The sequence below is a fragment of the Sinocyclocheilus anshuiensis genome, unplaced genomic scaffold (genome assembly GCF_001515605.1).
Source record: "Sinocyclocheilus anshuiensis isolate Anshui unplaced genomic scaffold, SAMN03320099.WGS_v1.1 scaffold1536, whole genome shotgun sequence".
NCBI classification, from domain to species: Eukaryota; Metazoa; Chordata; class Actinopteri; order Cypriniformes; family Cyprinidae; genus Sinocyclocheilus; species Sinocyclocheilus anshuiensis.
In genome coordinates this window covers 218,460-236,497 of record NW_015555801.1, presented here as the reverse complement: position 1 = coordinate 236,497, position 18,038 = coordinate 218,460, and the positions used below count along the sequence as shown (strand labels likewise).

General features: G+C 33.8%; 1 protein-coding gene across 3 annotated transcripts in view; it reads right to left on the bottom strand.

Moving 5' to 3' along the window:
- Positions 1-11,359, bottom strand: part of LOC107674932 (receptor-type tyrosine-protein phosphatase C-like) — a 20,355-nt gene extending 8,996 nt beyond the window's left edge. The window contains exons 1-21 of one of the 3 annotated variants that reach the window (XM_016469090.1): positions 11,044-11,359; positions 10,426-10,482; positions 9,616-9,675; positions 9,120-9,134; positions 8,939-9,001; positions 8,609-8,689; positions 7,889-7,951; positions 7,549-7,635; positions 6,760-6,849; positions 5,525-5,626; positions 5,392-5,448; positions 5,126-5,239; positions 4,366-4,377; positions 4,023-4,256; positions 3,354-3,533; positions 2,793-2,900; positions 2,570-2,704; positions 1,709-1,744; positions 1,125-1,271; positions 401-618; positions 260-320 (exon numbers count right to left, since the gene is read on the bottom strand). In XM_016469090.1, the coding sequence (XP_016324576.1) occupies positions 260-320; positions 401-618; positions 1,125-1,271; positions 1,709-1,744; positions 2,570-2,704; positions 2,793-2,900; positions 3,354-3,533; positions 4,023-4,256; positions 4,366-4,377; positions 5,126-5,239; positions 5,392-5,448; positions 5,525-5,626; positions 6,760-6,849; positions 7,549-7,635; positions 7,889-7,951; positions 8,609-8,689; positions 8,939-9,001; positions 9,120-9,134; positions 9,616-9,675; positions 10,426-10,482; positions 11,044-11,122 (1,999 nt within the window). In that variant the 5' untranslated portion in view covers positions 11,123-11,359. Of the gene's footprint in view, positions 1-259; positions 321-400; positions 619-1,124; positions 1,272-1,708; positions 1,853-2,569; positions 2,705-2,792; positions 2,901-3,353; positions 3,534-4,022; positions 4,257-4,365; positions 4,378-4,460; positions 4,575-4,726; positions 4,778-4,859; positions 5,027-5,125; positions 5,240-5,391; positions 5,449-5,524; positions 5,627-6,759; positions 6,850-7,548; positions 7,636-7,888; positions 7,952-8,247; positions 8,373-8,608; positions 8,690-8,938; positions 9,002-9,119; positions 9,135-9,615; positions 9,676-10,425; positions 10,483-11,043 lie in introns of those variants that run through there. The other 2 variants (XM_016469091.1, XM_016469092.1) reach the window with 2 other exon arrangements.
- Between the last annotated feature and the right edge of the window lie 6,679 nt (positions 11,360-18,038).

The following is an 18,038-nucleotide window of genomic DNA, read 5'->3' as shown; positions in this document are numbered from 1 at the left end:
GTATTGCTAAGGACTTCATTTGGACAACTTTAAAGGCGATTTTCTCAATATTTTTTTTTTTGCACCCTCAGATTCCACATTTTCAAATAGTTGTATCTCGGCCATATATTGTCCTATCCTAACAAACCATACATCAATGGAAAGTTTATTTATTCAGCTTTCAGATGTTGTATAAATCTCAATTTAAAAAAATTGATCCTTATGACTGGTTTTGTGGTCCAGGGTCACATATGTTAGAATAAAAAAAGGTTGTTCTTACATGTAGTGGAGCTGATAATTGTAACAGGGGATGTATTGCCGTTTCCATTCATGGCTGTAATCTGAATTGAATAAATAAATACTGAGAAACACAAATCAAAACACTATAATGCCACTCAGGTTACTAAAAATAAATAAATACCTCAATATTATATTCCGTGTGGTAGTAAAGATTTTCAAATGAAAATGAACAGTCCTTATTAGTTAGATTTTTTTCAATTGTGCCTTTGTTTATGAGATTGGCTGTATAGTTTCCCTTCTTTCCATTCCAATCATTTGCACTCAAGTTCTTGCAGTTCACATAAAAAGAATTGTGAGATGTTTCCCATACCGTTACATCTGACTTCACAAATTTGGGCTCTATTGAAACAGAACAAGAATAATACAATTCACATGTGAATTGATACTGATAATTTCATAAGAACTTTTTGTTTTACTATTGGAGCATGATCTCATTGACATTTCTGTTGTTAAAAATTGGCCATTACTTGTACTTTCAGGAAATTCAGTTATTTGTTTGACTAAATAAAAGATAAAACTAAAAGCAGTCACAGAACTACAAAATAAACAATAATTTAATTAATCAGTGAAATATGCAGCATTAATAGTAAAAGTATGATTAATTTTCCAAAATTATAATATTTATTTAATTTTGGTCCAAAATGGGAATCATTGTTAATGAAGACAAACAGAAAGAAGGCAACTTTCACATAAGAGACAGGCTTTTTTTTTTTTGGACATCACACATTCCAATATAGTCAACATTATGTAGGTCATAAATGTACATATAAATTGTTACATTTCTTTACATACAAAGAACAGAAATTAAAATTATGCAAACAAACATTTAAAAGCATGACACTTACTGTGAGAAGGTGTTTTTATGGGATATGAAATGGTATAAATTAGGTAGTTGTATTTGGCTGTAATAACACATGTATAGCTGGTAAATGCAAGTACTTCAAATGTGCAACTTCCCTTTCCAGTTGAGTCTCTCCTGGAACAATCTTTGACTGAAAAGATGAAATGGTAAACGTACACTGTTAAATTTATCATCGAACGGCATGACTATTTATATGGACAGATAATCAGATATTTACACACATACACACACAAATATAAACATACACGTTTATGTATGTATGTATGTATGCACAGAACACACACACACACACACACACACACACACACACACACACACAGACAGATGAATCATACAAGACCAGTAACATGCATAGTAGAAAATAAATGTTTTTTTTTTATTTCATGCTGTGCTTAATACATACATTGTTCTACAGACAAAATAGCAGCATACACATAAATAAAGATTGACTTTTTAGTGTGTGTGACTGTTTCTTTAACTTGATTAATGCAAACAGCTGATCATTTCATAGCCAATTTCAGTGATATTTGAAATTTGGCAGTCCTAGAGGAAATACTGAGCTTTTACCTTTAACACTTGGAGCTTCAGAACTGTCACAAATGCCTGAAAATGTAAATTCGATAATTGAACATTTGTTCTTTGAGGATAGAGTCCATAAAATCTCAGCTGAGTTGTAGGCTAATACAGATAACTCAGTTGTATTATCAAAATCTGTAAATGTTAAAACAGAAGTCAGGAATAAGGCAACACATAAAGCATGAGACAGTAACATATGTAGCTTGATGTTTCTTCAACTAAGGGCACTTTATGTTCCAAACTTGTATTAAAACCAACAGATTTGTCTTTGTTTTATAAATGCCCTCAACATTTTTTGCGACCTTTTTGCTCATTTATTTTCAAAAGTTGTATGCATAGATTTATACATAGATTTTGTTTTAAATTTGTCTAGACCTATATTTTTCACTAGCTATGCATGAAGAAAAAGGTAAATGTCACATGCGAAGAATACAATTTTTTTATGCGCCATTTCCAGGCAAGCTGCAATTTCAGCAAATTATGCCAAAAGTATGAAAAAAATGTTATTGCATACAATAATGATAGCTTGAAATTAGTCAGCCACCATAATTTTCATCACAGAATGATATTACACAGATTACATGATTTAAAATGTACTAGAAATGAGACTGTGGTGAGAATGATCATGACTTGCAGAAGAAAGACAATTCTACTGTTATATATGTATATTTGCTGTTGGACATTGTTAATACACAAATGAAATTAACCAACAACTGAATGCTTTAAGAGTTAATTTATATAAATGTCTACAGGGCTCACATAAAAAAAACAGCTGGAGTATAATCTACATTTACAAGCCAGGGCATTATTGTTATTTGCAGGTGTGAGGAAACATATAAGTCAACAACTCACCGCAGTTGACGTTAATTAGTCTGTGATTGCTTTGAACGACTGTATTGTTCAATTCATATTTTCCAGTGCAGTTGTACATTTCAGAAGGCACCAAAAACACATCCTTTTTCAAGTTATGTTGCTCGGATTTGCCTGCTAAAGGCAACATGAATATGAAAAATATGATTAAAACAAAACTTTATTCATTTGCATAAAAAATGTAACACACATTGCAATTACTTACCATTACCAGAGCAGTGGACCTTAAAATTGTTTCCCTGACAGTTTCTTGGTTTATTATGCCACTCAAACTGAGTGGGGATAGTTTCAGTGAAGTTTATTTCAGGTTTGACTGGGGGAAAAAACATTCTGTTAATTAAAATGTGATTTGTTCCCCCCCGCATATTAACTGGAATAAATTGTTGCTAATTATGTTTTTTTATTTATATATTAAATGTATTTTTCCCAATGGTAGACAAAAAGGAGTTATTGTCATGTAAATGCATAATATAAATATGCAAATAAATATATTTAATTGCATATACACTCTTAAAAATAAAGGTGCTTTTTTGTCTAAATGGTTCCATAAAAACCTTTAACATCTGAAAAACCTTTGTTTCACAAAAGGTTCTTTGTGGCGAAAGATGGTTCTTCAGATTATAAAAAGGTAAGAAAGAGATGGTTCTTTAAAAAACCTTTGACTGAATGGTTCTTTGTGGAACCAAAAATGGTTCTTCTATGTGAGGAACCTTTTAAGCACCTTTATTTTTAAGACATTAGACTGTTTAATTGATCAAATACTTACCTGGGGGCATGTCAACATTCATTGTATAGTTGCATTTGTCTAGTTCAATGCCAATGGCCTTCTGAACACAGGAGGTGTTATCTGTTATATCAACACATTTTGACAGATTCCATTTGCTATCTTTAAAACACACTTTCTTTTCCCCCTCAAGTTCTGCAGAATGGCTTGTACTTTTACTGACTAAAGAGAAATAAAGAATTTACAAAGAATCAGAGACATTACTTTCCATTTTTAAAAACATTAAAGCAAATGAGTAGCAATTCAATTGAATAAAACACAAATTCATAGCACAACATCATAAAATACACTAAGAAATTAATATGGCCAAACATTTACACTGTCCACCTTCACCTTATTTTCATCATGTTCTTAATCAGGTTTACATTCATTTATTGAAACCTATGTTATGAATGCAAATCAAGACATCAATTCTGCCTATGTTGTCTGGAGAGAAGTACATAAACAAATCAACAACTAAAGTTCTGTCAAAAGAACGTCCAGGTTACATATGTAACCCTCATTCCATGATGGAGGCAAAGGAGGCATTACAAGTGAGCCCCCATATGTCAGTATTGATGTAATGTCAAACATGACTGACAGAAAGGGAGCTTCACATTCACATATGCCAAAATAGCGTTATACTGTAAATAGAAGTTAAGAAACACTTACCATTGAAATGAATAAGGTTTTCTGTAAGCTGACATTCATCAACTGTGACAGTGTAATCAGTACATGGTTTTAAGCTTTTAAACGGTATTTTGAATGGAGAAGGTCCTTTTTCCTCAAACAAAGTGTTGTTCTGATTGTTCATCAACCTGAGTCTGTACGTTGTGTAACTGGAGCCATTGATAATCTTCACAATGACTTCTGCTTCATTCTCACTGTCTGTAAGGATGTACTGACCTGTATGTAAGTGCATATGAACATTCACAAATTCACAGGAATCATCAACATGTCCTCAACAACACAATCAAAGTTGAATTCACACAATGTGCGCAAAACCAATACTCACATTTTGTGGGACCTGAGGAAAGCACATAATCACAAGTTAATCATCACAATAAACAGTAATTATTTGTACAGAGAGCAAAAATGCTGTGATTTTACCCATGGTGGTGTTGTTTAATGTGGTGGTGAATGTGGGTGAGGGTGAGGTTGAGCTGGAGTGCATGGAGTTGGGAGATCCAGTGCTTGGATGTGAGGTGGTGTCATTCCCTACATCTTGTTGAGGCAGTAGTTGACAATAAAAGAGTTAAAAAGAGCTGAACATGATATTAAAATACTGCAAACTAACGTGGCTTACTGCATTGCTTCATACAAACAAATGCATTAATATACAACAGTTCAAAATTAACTAACTAAAGAACTGTTACCTTTCACTGTTATTGATGGGGGTTGTGATGGAGTGTTTGTGGGTGAGAGGCCTGTAGCTTAGGGTAAAGCATATTTATTATTATTGTGTATTACTTTATGCAATTCTCAAACTAATCAATATTACACTGTTACCAGTGGTGGTGCTGGTGTTGTGTTGGTGTGAAGTGGTGCATGAGGTTGAGTTTGCTTCATGTGTGTTGCTCAGATTTTGACACCGAGAATCAAAAACCTTCCCTAAATGATAATGATTGTGTGAACAAAAATATTTACAAATGTACATTTATGTATAAAAAAAACTCCTTAAAATATAAATGAATAAATAAATAAATAAATAAAAATGTTGCTAAAGCATAAACATTTTATTATTTGTACAGAGAGCAAAAATGCTGTGATTTTACCCATGGTGGTGTTGTTTAATGTGGTGGTGAATGTGGGTGAGGGTGAGGTTGAGCTGGAGTGCATGGAGTTGGGAGATCCAGTGCTTGGATGTGAGGTGGTGTCATTCCCTACATCTTGTTGAGGCAGTAGTTGACAATAAAAGAGTTAAAAAGAGCTGAACATGATATTAAAATACTGCAAACTAACGTGGCTTACTGCATTGCTTCATACAAACAAATGCATTAATATACAACAGTTCAAAATTAACTAACTAAAGAACTGTTACCTTTCACTGTTATTGATGGGGGTTGTGATGGAGTGTTTGTGGGTGAGAGGCCTGTAGCTTAGGGTAAAGCATATTTATTATTATTGTGTATTACTTTATGCAATTCTCAAACTAATCAATATTACACTGTTACCAGTGGTGGTGCTGGTGTTGTGTTGGTGTGAAGTGGTGCATGAGGTTGAGTTTGCTTCATGTGTGTTGCTCAGATTTTGACACCGAGAATCAAAAACCTTCCCTAAATGATAATGATTGTGTGAACAAAAATATTTACAAATGTACATTTATGTATAAAAAAACTCCTTAAAATATAAATGAATAAATAAATAAATAAAAATGTTGCTAAAGCATAAACATTTTTCCGGATGCACTCCTGATGGTTCTCCAAACTATTATCTTAAAAATTGTACTGAGTAATTCAACTTTGTTTTGCCAGTTTCAATTTGTTTGTTCACTAAATGAAAATGTCTCATTCAGCCAGTAAATTAATTAAGGCAGCTATAGATTTGTTCAACAAATTTTCAGTTACATGACACTGTTTTTAACTAACAACTGACATTTACACAAGTCGACAATATCATTTTGGGGCCTGAAAATACAAACCTTTGAAAACTAATTAGTGAAAACAGTGATGTCATGTGTATTATCTGTTCAGTCTGCAAGCATGTGCACAGGTGCATAGTGTTTCTTTACCAAGTAGCATCGCCAACTACTGGCCTTGCATGAATAATACAGTGCCAGTAAATTAATTAAGGCAGCTATAGATTTGTTCAACAAATTTTCAGTTACATGACACTGTTTTTAACTAACAACTGACATTTACACAAGTCGACAATATCATTTTGGGGCCTGAAAATACAAACCTTTGAAAACTAATTAGTGAAAACAGTGATGTCGTGTATTATCTGTTCAGTCTGCAAGTATGTGCACAGGTGCATAGTGTTTCTTTACAAAGTAGCATCGCCAACTACTGGCCTTGCATGAATAATACAGTGTGTGAACAGGGATCGTTTTGACAACATTGTCGTCTGTACACAAAACTTTTCAAAGTATTGAATACTATTTCATTAGTATTGTTAAGTTTAAAATGTTAAATTCTTGCTCCAACTATGTTTGACTAGTTGGGACATCATTTGAGGGAATTATGTTGGTCTAACATTGGATTTATTTAGATTCACATTCCTATAATTTGTGACTCAAAAATGTCAATGTAAACTTTAAATGATGTAGTATTTTTTTTTCTTTTACAGTGCATATACTGCATAAGCTCAACAATAGTAATTTATGTACAGGACATAAGTTGAAGAAAAACAAACAAACTAAAAAATGAATAAAAAAAAGGGGGAAATATAATGATCAATATACTGTTACCTGCAGTGGTGCTGGTGTTTTGTTGTTGCAAGGTGGTGCGTGCGGGCGAGGTTGATGTGTTTGTCTGGTTATTAGGTTCAGTAAAATTTCCTAAATTATAATGGTTATTTGTTCAAATAAAATGTTTTTCTTATAAATACTTTTACACAATCCAATATGGGATATAAAGAAATTGGACATCATGTGACAACCCAACGTAGTACCAGATTTATATTATACTAAAATGTCCTTAAAATTGAAATGTATTATTAGCACAGACTGCATAAGCTTAAAGGAACACGCCACTATTTTTGAAAATAGGCTCATTTTCCAACTCCCCTAGAGTTAAACAGTTGAGTTTTACTGTTTTTGAATCCATTCAGCCGATCTAGGGTCTGACGGTAGCACTTTTAGTTGCAGCTTAGCATAGAACACTGAATCTCATTCTGGTGTAATAATCAAGGAACTTTGCTGCCGTACCATGGGTTAAGCAGGCGCAATGATATTACGCAGCGCCTGAAAACAGTCCCCAGCTAGGTAACATCTATGCTAAGCTACAGCTAAAAGTGCTACCGCCAGACCCGGAGATCGGCTGAATGGATTCAAAAACGGTAAAACTCAACTGTTTAACTCTAGGGGAGTTGGAAAATGAGCCTATTTTCAAAAATAGTGGAGTGTTCCTTTAACGCTGTATACATTGATTTAAATAACAATCAATTAAATAAAATTAAATAAAAGCTAATAAATTAAATTAAAGCTGACAAATTAGTATACACACACACACACACACACACACACACACACTGTTACCTGCAGTGGTGCTTGTGTTTTGTTGTTGCGAGGTGGTGTGTGGGAGTGAGACTGAAGTGTTTGTCTGGTTATTATCAGTAATACTCCCTAAATGATAATGATTATTAGATCAAACAAATTGTTTCTCTCATAAATACATGTATGTTGACACAGTCCAGTATGAGATATTAAGAGTTTTGTATTGTACACAATTGTCATTAATACTGATTATTATTACCATAAACTGCATATAATCAAAAAATGATTTAAATGATATACACTGATTAAATATGACAAATCGGTACATATACACAAAAAAACAAAAAACAAACATGTAATATAATGTTCAACACACTGTTACCTGCAGCAGTGCTTATGTTGTGTTGTTGCGAGGTGGGTGCGGGTGAGGATGTCAGGATTTTATCTTTAGTAAAAATGGTAATGGTTATTTGATCAAACAAAAATTTCATCTCATAAATATGTTGACACAGTCCAGTATGGGATTTAAGGAAGTTGCACATCACGTGGTGACCCAACATAGTGCCAGATTTTTGCAGTGTACAAAAATATCATTAAAACTGAAATTGATTATTATTACTATAAACTGCATAAGCTCAACTAAATGCTAATTTATTTACATAATATAGACTGAAAACTGATAAACTGGTAAATAATAATAAAATCAGCAGAAATACTGTATAATGTTAAATGCACTGTTACCTGCAGCGGTGTTGGTGTTTTGTTGTTGCAAGGTGGAGTGTGGGAGTGAGATTGATGTGTTTGTCTGGTTATTATCAGTAATTTTCCCTAAATGATAACATTTACAAAATCAAGTAAAATGTTTCAATCATAAATAGGTTGACACAGTCCAGTATGAGATGTATGAGAAGGATGGACATCACATAGTGCCAGATTTTTGTCTTGTACAAAAAATGTAGATACAAAATATTTATTATTATCAAACTCTGCATAAGCTCAATAATATGCTAAATTATTTACATTAGATAGACTGAAGAAAAACAGGTCAACTGGTAGATAATTAAAAAGAGAACATGAAATATAGTGTTAAATGCACTGTTACCTGCAGTGGTGCTGGTGTTTTGTTGTTGTGAGGTGGTGAGTGTGGGTGAGATTGATGTGTTTGTCTGGTCTGCAAATGTCCCTAAATGACAATGGTTATTAGATCAAATAAAACGTTTCTCTTATAGCCACTGGGGTCTTGACTGAAATCACATACGAAACAGAGGTGGTGCTTTAACATTAGCGATTAAAAAGCTCAAACAAACAAATGAATAAATAAAAGCTTCTTGTTCAGTTATGTGTGTGTGTAGCATGATAGGAAGATGGAGGTCAGAGTGTGAGAGAATAATAATGCAGGAGTGTGAGTTTGATGAGGTGACGTCAGATTTACCTTTAATGGTATCTGCAGGCGTGTTTGTTGTGTTGGAGAGAGTGGAGGAGTCTGAATGAGTGTCTGTAATGATGGATGAACACCGGGAAACAATATCTAAGCATATCAGGTTCTCACTGATATAGAACTGACTCATAAGTTCAAATCAGGAACAGAATAACAGAAATTGGGTGACACTTACTTGTACCAGCTCCACCTGTGGAAAGTGTGAGATAAAACTATTATTTAACTTTGTCAGAACAGATAGATAGATAGATAGATAGATAAAATGATATTAATTAACCTAATCAGAAACAAATCATGCAACTTTTAATTATTTGATTTAATTATTTCTAGGAATGAAGAAAGTAAACAGTTTTTGTGTCAAAGGGTGATTGCACTGAAATTACTGCATGACGTGCAGCTACTTACCCATTATATCTCATTATAACATCTCATTATAACATCTGTTAGCAGCATTATTTACATATAATTCATCTTCAACAGACTTTACAGAAAAAAAATCCAATTTATTATAAAAAATATAACACTGTCCATGACAACTAATCCATGACATATGACATCCATGAGATAGTGATGGGGAGGTTGCAATGCAGTATGAAGGGAGGATGGAGGTCAGAGGTCATGAGTTAGACTGACTGTGTGTCTGCTGTGGTGATGTGTGGTGTCATGGTTACCTGTAGGTAAGGCAGAAGTAGGTGAAGTGGGTTGCATGGAGGTGGGTGAGTCAGAAGAACCTATTTGACATGATCACATAGTTTAAACTAGATTCAAATACAGTCCTTATATGAATAAAGTTGGCACCAATTTTTCGCCAGATAAATAAACCAAACGCAGTACTAACCACAACAAGCTAATGAGTACAGAAATGAATACATTGTCTATTTTTTAAAATTGCAATTTCCTTAACTGGTCCAGTGTACAATAAAATTATGAAAAATAGGAAATTAAAAACTGAATACCTTTACTTTTTTTTTTTTTTTACCTTTTTCTTCTGGGTTTATGACTTGTTGAGAAGTGAGTGGGGGTGAGGGGCTCATGACTGAAGGAAAAAGCAGGTTCATTTTAGGTAGTCCAGTAAGGGATATTTGCTTGTTAAAAAACTACTGAGTTTGACCATCACCGTTTTCTTCTGGGTTTGGGTCTTGTTTAGAAGTGTGTGTGGGTGAGGGGTCTGTGACTGAAGGGGAAATCAAGTTTATTTTAGGTGGTCCAATACAGGATTTAACTACAAACTTATACGAAAGACCAAAGAAGCTTCTTCTAGCAAGTTGCTCAAATTAAATCTCTTGAATTAAGCCTATATCTTGCATGATAAAAGATAGAGGTATTGAAGCCAATCTCAAATTTATTAACTATTGTATTAGTATAGTACTCGTTTTATTTTGTTCTCAAAAAAAAAAAAACTTTTTAAAAACTTTTTTAAAACAATTAAATTATCTATCTAGCAGTTGCTGCAAAAAATGATATCAAAAGAGGACTATTACCTGTTTCACTTGATTTAGGGACTGCGGTAGAAGTGAGTGAGGGTGAGGGGCTTGTGGCTAAAAGGAAAAGCAAGTTCATTTGAGGTAGCCTAGTATAGGATTTACTACAATCTACAAACTTATACAAAGGATCAAAGAAGCTTCTTCTACCGAGTCGTGCACTTTAAAATTCACTGCCAACAATAAAAAGACATTCAATGACCTTTGATGCCAACAATAAAATATATGGGAAGTCAAAGTTGAAAAACTGATTAATATTTTATAGTTAATATTTGCATGTATAATTTTTTTTTTTAAATATGTTTATGTTTAATATGTTTCAATTATAATAATTACAATATAATAATACAAATATATTATTTTTTTAAATATATAAAACACATTTGTAAGTGTTGTGCTTGATGGTCGCCACTTCACATATTTAAAGTTAATATCTTTCATTTATTGATTTATTTTTTTGTAGAAATATTATAAACATTTGAAACAAATGTCTAAATCTAAGGACCCGCTACATGTTTTAAAATAGATTTTAATAAGATTTCTCCTTTTCATTGTCTCGTACATCCTTACTTGTCACTGACTGCTGCAAGATAGCATGTCAAAGAGAATGACTATTACCTGTTTCGCTTGATTTTGTGACTTGTGGAGCCATGTGTGCGGGTGAGGGGTCTGTGACTGAAGGGAAAATCAAGTTCATTTTAGGTGGTCCAGTACAGGATTTAACTACAAGCGCACTAAAACTACAAACTCATACAAAAGACCAAAGCAGATTCTTCTAGCAAGTCATACACTTTTAAAGCACAGGATCTGGGTTTCTTTTTGATGAACAAAAAACAGATGCTTAATATTAATTATATCACAGGATCTTAAATGTGAAGCCTGGTGTAGCCTAAAAAGTTCTTGTTGGGTCACTCGCTCTACCGCTCTCTCAAAAATAAATAAATAAATAATAGAAAACAAAACATACAAAATAAATGAATGAATAAAGAAATATCTAAATAAATAAACCACTTGATCAGTGAGATGTGCTCATATCACAGCATGATGGAAAGCTGGAGGTCAGAGTGTGAGAGATTGTGTGTGAAAGTATAATAATGCAGGAGTGTGAGTTTGATGTCAGCTTTACCTTCGGTGGTGTCTGCAGGTGTGTTTGATGCTTTGGGAAAAGTGGAGGAGTCTGACTGAGGGACTGTAATGATGGATTGACAGCATGAAACAATATCTAAGCATCAAGTTTTAACTTATATATACATTTTCTGACCCAAAAATACAGCCTTATATAAAAGAAAAAGTGTGACACAGACACACACACATACATAACCATTAGTGATACACAACTGACTGGAAGCATCACCATCATTTAAACATTTAAATCTAAGAACTTGCAACATGCAACATGTTTTTGAAAAGATTTCTCCTTTTCATCATCTCATACATCCTTATCACTATCCTATCCTTCACAAACTGCTGCAAGACTATAACCTGCTTCTGCTTTTTGTCTTCTTCAGTGTGTGAGGGTGAGGGGCCTGTGACTGAAGGGAAAAGCAAGTTCAGTTTAGCTGGTCCAGTATAAGATTTAACTACAAATACACCAAAACTACAAACTCATACAACAGACCAAAGTGTCTTCTAACAAGTCGTACATTTTCAACTCCTTTGATGAAGCCAATGTTTTACATGATAAAATTCACTACAACAGCACTGCAATTATTTCAGAAAATAATGCTTTGATGATATAGGGAATTTACAGAATATTTAAAATATATAGAATTAATTGAAATTTGTGCTCTAAAACTGGATGGTCCGAGGGAAAAAAATTGTGTAGAAACAATTTTCACTCAGAAATTGCTAGCAAATTTCACAAATAATTATAAAGACAAGTAGAGTAAGTTAAGGTCCTTGCACACAGTGTCTGAAATTTCCGTATGCGTCATCCTAAAAATTAGTCACGCACAAACACCTCTCAGAATGCTTGCTACAGAATATCGAAAAACACAGAAAATTTAACCCGATCCAATTTTTTTATGACGGATGAAAGTTTCAGAGGCAGTGTGTAAACGTGATTGACACAACGTGAGGTCGTATTTATTTTTTAACGTGCGTAAATTAAATAGTATTTTCTTGTAAAACCTATAAAATCCTTGTTTTATTTACTACTTTGCTTACTAAAAAAGAAAAAAAATACAGTGTAGCAATGGCAATATATTCAGTTATTTACCAATTCTAATTTGCTTAATACAAATTATTTAGCTAAAAAATAAATAAACGACTTCCCTGACAACTAAAAAGCTCTGTTTATTTTAAAAACAAATCAACTATTGCACTAAAAACACCTTCGCATTATATTCCGCATCTCTTTTCTTTGAAACTCAAGACTCCTTGTAAAAACGGTCCGCTTTGGTCAGAAAGGGGAAGGGAGTTACTAGCAGTGGTCTGTATGTGGTGCGACCTGGCTGCCATGGAAACACAGCGTGCACACAAACTATTTCAGTTTCTCAACCACAGTTTCCTGTAGCGCGACAAAACCATTCCCCCTTCTCAAGGCTCTGGCGCTTTGCTTTCTTTTCTTTTGTTCGGCTCAGTATACACTGCGTATATGTGCTTCTGGCATATATATACGCCCATATAACTCACTGTACGTGTGCGGAATGGGGAGGGGTCAAATATACTCGTGTGGGTGGGGGTAGATAATTATAGATTATAGACTATAGACATGCAAATTATATCTATGCAACTCTTCTAAATCTTCTACATGAGAGCTTCGACTACAAACAGAACACTGTAAAATGTTAGTTAACTAGACTACTAATCTAATGCAGTGTCAAGATAAAGTATTTTGTGGAAAGATTTGGTATTTTTTGATACTAAGATTGCTAAGATTTATTATTTTTTAGAATTCTTAAAATCTCATAACAGCTTTCTTTAACTTTTAACTCTGGATAACTGTAGTTTTAGCTCAGAGTATCAGTACTTTTCACTTATTTTCTTTGCCGGATGTGGTTTTGCTCGACTTGGTTCACAACTTGAAGCGCATGCATCTTGAGCGTATCTGTTTTAGCAGGTCCACCCATTACATTGAACATGACAGAATGAGAAAAGTGACTTGAAATGTCCAGTCTGATAGTTTTCTTGTCGTTCACTTTCAAAAGATTCTATTTTAATTTGACTGCCTTGTCACAGTAATCGCAATGAGGTTCACATAAAACATCAATCTCCTGCAAGTTGATATTTAACCTGCTTGTAAAGTTTGATCTAAACCTCCAAACTGTGCTATATTCACAAACATTGGCTATTGAAACAATGCATATTACATATTTGTAATAATAATGTAATGTAACATAACACACCTTTTTAAACAATAATTAAAGCTCATGTTTAGACTATAAAAGTACAAATAATTCCTTTAAATCTGAAAAATAGCTTCCCCAACAGATGTTTTCAGCATTATTTGGTTTAATCATTTTAGTTACAATATATTATGTTATTTCTAATCAATTTTGGAGTTTAACCTGATTTTCTTCATTCCAAATGGTTGAAAGTGTGTATCAAACACTGCAAGATTTGACTTTGGCACCATTACTCAAAATTTTAAGGCAGTAATTTTACTATTATTACAAGTTATTTTTGGTAGCACTTTAGTAAAGGGACCAGCTATCACTATTAACTAGTTGCTTATTAACATGCATATTATTAACATATTGGCTGTTTATTAGTACTTATAAAGCACATATTCTGCATGAACATATTCTACATCCCTAATCCTACCCAACACTTAAAACTTAACAACTACCTAACAATTAATAAGCAGCACAAAATCCCAAAGACAACAAAAAGAATCGTTGAAAACTATTTAAAAGCCATGAAGCTACAGGAAAACACCATTAAAGTCCTTACTAATTCTTTCCTGGAATATCAGACTTAAACGTTCTGTTTAAATCACTATTTTTACTTCAACACCAAGGTTGCAACACGTATCTACCATCTTTAAAAACACACAAAGATGTGCAGATAGTGTGAGAGCAAGTTAACGGAACATACAGGTCAAAAAATAAAATACAGTAATTAAATTCATTTAACTTTATAGTCTTCTGTCTTTTTTTTTTATAATTGTTAGTTTGTAAAAACTGTGCCTCTTCTTTTCAGTCTCCTAACTAACGAAGACAAAGCAGTCACCCACAACCGAAAATAATGCACACTGGGTCAACGCAATGCGACATAGGCCTAGATATATACCGCAGAGTTCATGTACGTACAGTCTTTGTGACTAAAACAGCTCATTCTTAAGATGCAGACGTGAAATCAACAATCAATCCAATGACAAGACTTGACCTGATATTAATTGTGTTTACATACAACAAATGATGGTAATAATCAAAAATCAGCTGACTGTAAAAATTGAATAATGTAATAAAACCAAGTTTTGCCAAGTAATAAAGTGTAAAGTTGTAGAAACTGGCAAGTTAGGAGTTCTTTTAACGCAAGACGCTAAGGAGGAAATGCTAAAACAATCATTTAATTGTTGCCTCAGTGGTTTCACACACATTGTGCAGTTGATACCTTGAGGAGATCATTTTAACTGATTTCACACTTGAAATTAGTCGGTGTAACCTATTTGAGTCAGGTTGATTTGGTTATATTAAATCATATTTTTGACATTTTTAACTGTATATCTATCTAACATATACCAATGTTCAAAATTAAAACACAAATTTTCATACAGCATCACTCACATAATTAGTAATTGATAGAATAGTTAACTCCTTTTGGGTCATCGTTTACCTTTTTTGTTTGTAGACCACAAAAGAAGATGTTGTATGTTTATGCTGCTGGTTTCCATGAGCTGTCAAGCTCAACAAATAACACAAAACGACAATCAGAGTCCACATTCAGTATATTCCTAGTCTTCTGAAGTCATATGATAGATTTTTGTATGAAGATTTAAGACTTTCGGCCTGTTCCTTGCACAAAGATATTGTATGACTTCAGAGGCCATATGAACTACTTTTATGATACATTTAGTCATTTTTGAGGCTCAAAACCTCACCATTAACTTTTACTGTAGGGAAAAGTGCAGCATGAACATTCTTGTAAATAGCTTCTTTTGTGTTCTACAAATGAAAGAAAGTCGTACAGTTTTGGAACAACATGAAAGTGAGTAAATGATGACAGAATATTAATTTTCAGATGAGCCTTTCCTTTAAATAAACATACGGACAAATAAAGACACTGAAATGTAGATTTCAGGAATATTCCCATGAGCACTGACTCTTAAGGCCTCGATCTCACATTTACGCCCATCTTTCGATGCCTTTCTGCCTTTTCTATGTGATTTGCATGTACAGTGCAGTCACAAGGATTCTCATCCGGTCTCAAGCCACAACACTTTTAAATATAGTGAAAAGACATTTCGATGCAACACGTCTCACGGCACTTCTTCAGCGACTCGCGCAAGCACCATTTTAGCCGGCAAATCTACGAGACGCAGAAACCGGCTCAAAATGGAACGAGGAAGTGGTCAGAGGCCTGTGCAGCGAGGCATCATGTTCAACAGTATCATGCAATGTGACACCCAAAAGACATTCAAATGAATAATATACTGTAATAGAATAGAATAGAATACCTAATATGCACTCAAAATATGTCTTAAGAAAAATCATGTGTGATCACTGATTTTTTTTTTTGTGATTTGATATTGTAACTTGTCATATTGTCATGTGATGATATTATTATTATTCTCTCTCGCTCGCTTTTATATTATTATTATATATATTATATATATTACATTATATTATTAAACATGCAAAAAATGCAAAATTCAGTTGCTGATGCAATAGCCTGATGCAATTTTCCCACAATACTCCAAAGGACTCAACTCAAGAACATCAAAAATGGTTCTTCACAAGAAGAACCTGAGAACCTTTAGTTTCAAGACAGCTGAACAGCACTCTATTATATAACAAGGAGATCCTCAACAGCATCCATCAGATTGTGCCATGTGAAAGCAGGGATGATTGACTGACAGCTCGGCCTCCGCACCGCTCAAATCTAGCAGAACCTTGAGCGAGTTTGAGGGGATACGCCCAAACCAGCCAGATCTTTGACAGCTCCTTTACCAGGTAATACAAACTAGAACCCAACACACCTCTCACAAGTGTCCCGCCACAGAACCTTTCAAAAAATCACGTTAGGCATTTTGCAAAGCGCTCTTTTGCAACATTTCGCGAGCTCTGACTTTACTCCGATGCTGTACAAAGCAACAACTTCTCACTTTGGCCGTCTAAAGAGAATTCCCCTTCTTCTTGGTTAACAACGGTGGAGATTCTCAGTAGAATAATAATATTTCTAACAAACAATACTTAAAATAAATTGAGGACTCAGGCGCCAAAATAAGCATGCCCTGCTTGTACACATTACGATTTAATTATCATTGACATCCCTGCCAAGATTTGAATAAACACTCATTCACTAATTCATTTTATGTTAGTATTTTAGTGTTACGGCTAGTGATGATAAATAAGCTTCAATAAACTAATAACACACAACACAGAAACTGGACCAAAATATGAATGAATCTACACCACGACAATGACCTTCTATAAGTTATGCGAACAATTAATTCACAAAATGCCACATGATACAAAACACAGCAGTAAATATAATTTAAAAAAATGATAATATATATATACATATACCATCGCAAATTTGCGTGTAAATATATATTTTAAAAAATATGCTATTTACACTAAGTGCAGATAGCAATAGATTCTATTTACACTATGTTAAAATAGCAGGATTTTCTGCTATTTATACTACTTATCGCAAATAGTGGTAATTATCTGCACCTCAGTATTATAGTACATTATAAAACAGTATGCAGTAATAACGTATTGAGTGTAAATTATAATTTTAATTCAAATTAAATGGATGCCACCTTATTGGGACAATAAAGCCCTCCCTACACCTACCCTAACCCTACCGATACTTTAGTTTCTACTTTTTGATTATTTCCTTAATTTTTATTGAAAAAAAAGAGAAAAAAAGTTCGGTAAAAGGTGGATTTCGAACCTGGGTCGATCGCATCAGAAAGACCACAGTACGCGCTTTACCATCTACGCAACTGAAGCTGATGATTGTCAGCCGTCTTTTATAGTGTTGACCATTCCTAGCACACGTTTGTGGGTGGAGCTAGTGTACATAGCCTCTGCCAACAAGGTGGGATATTTGCACTTAGTGTAAATAGACACTCCGTTAATGATAAACTATGAAAAGATCTGTGGGCAAGGTGGCGACCACTCTAGTCTTTTAAATGAAAACTACACCTCTGTGCCTGCGAGGAATTGACTTATGGTCCGAAAAGATAAATATTAATAAACCCCAAAGCCAGTGATGTGACTTTGCCTCCTCGCTTCGTAAGTCCACCACACCAATTAGGTAATACACACTAATACTAATATATATTTTACAGAAGGAATAATGTTTACATTTTCTTGACATTTTGCTGTCACTTTGTGACTTCAGTGGTTTTATACATTGTAACAATGTTATAAGATCTATATGTTACTGGAAGCCATATTGTGAATTCAATCATGGCCAAAGGGTTTGGCTTTGTATCC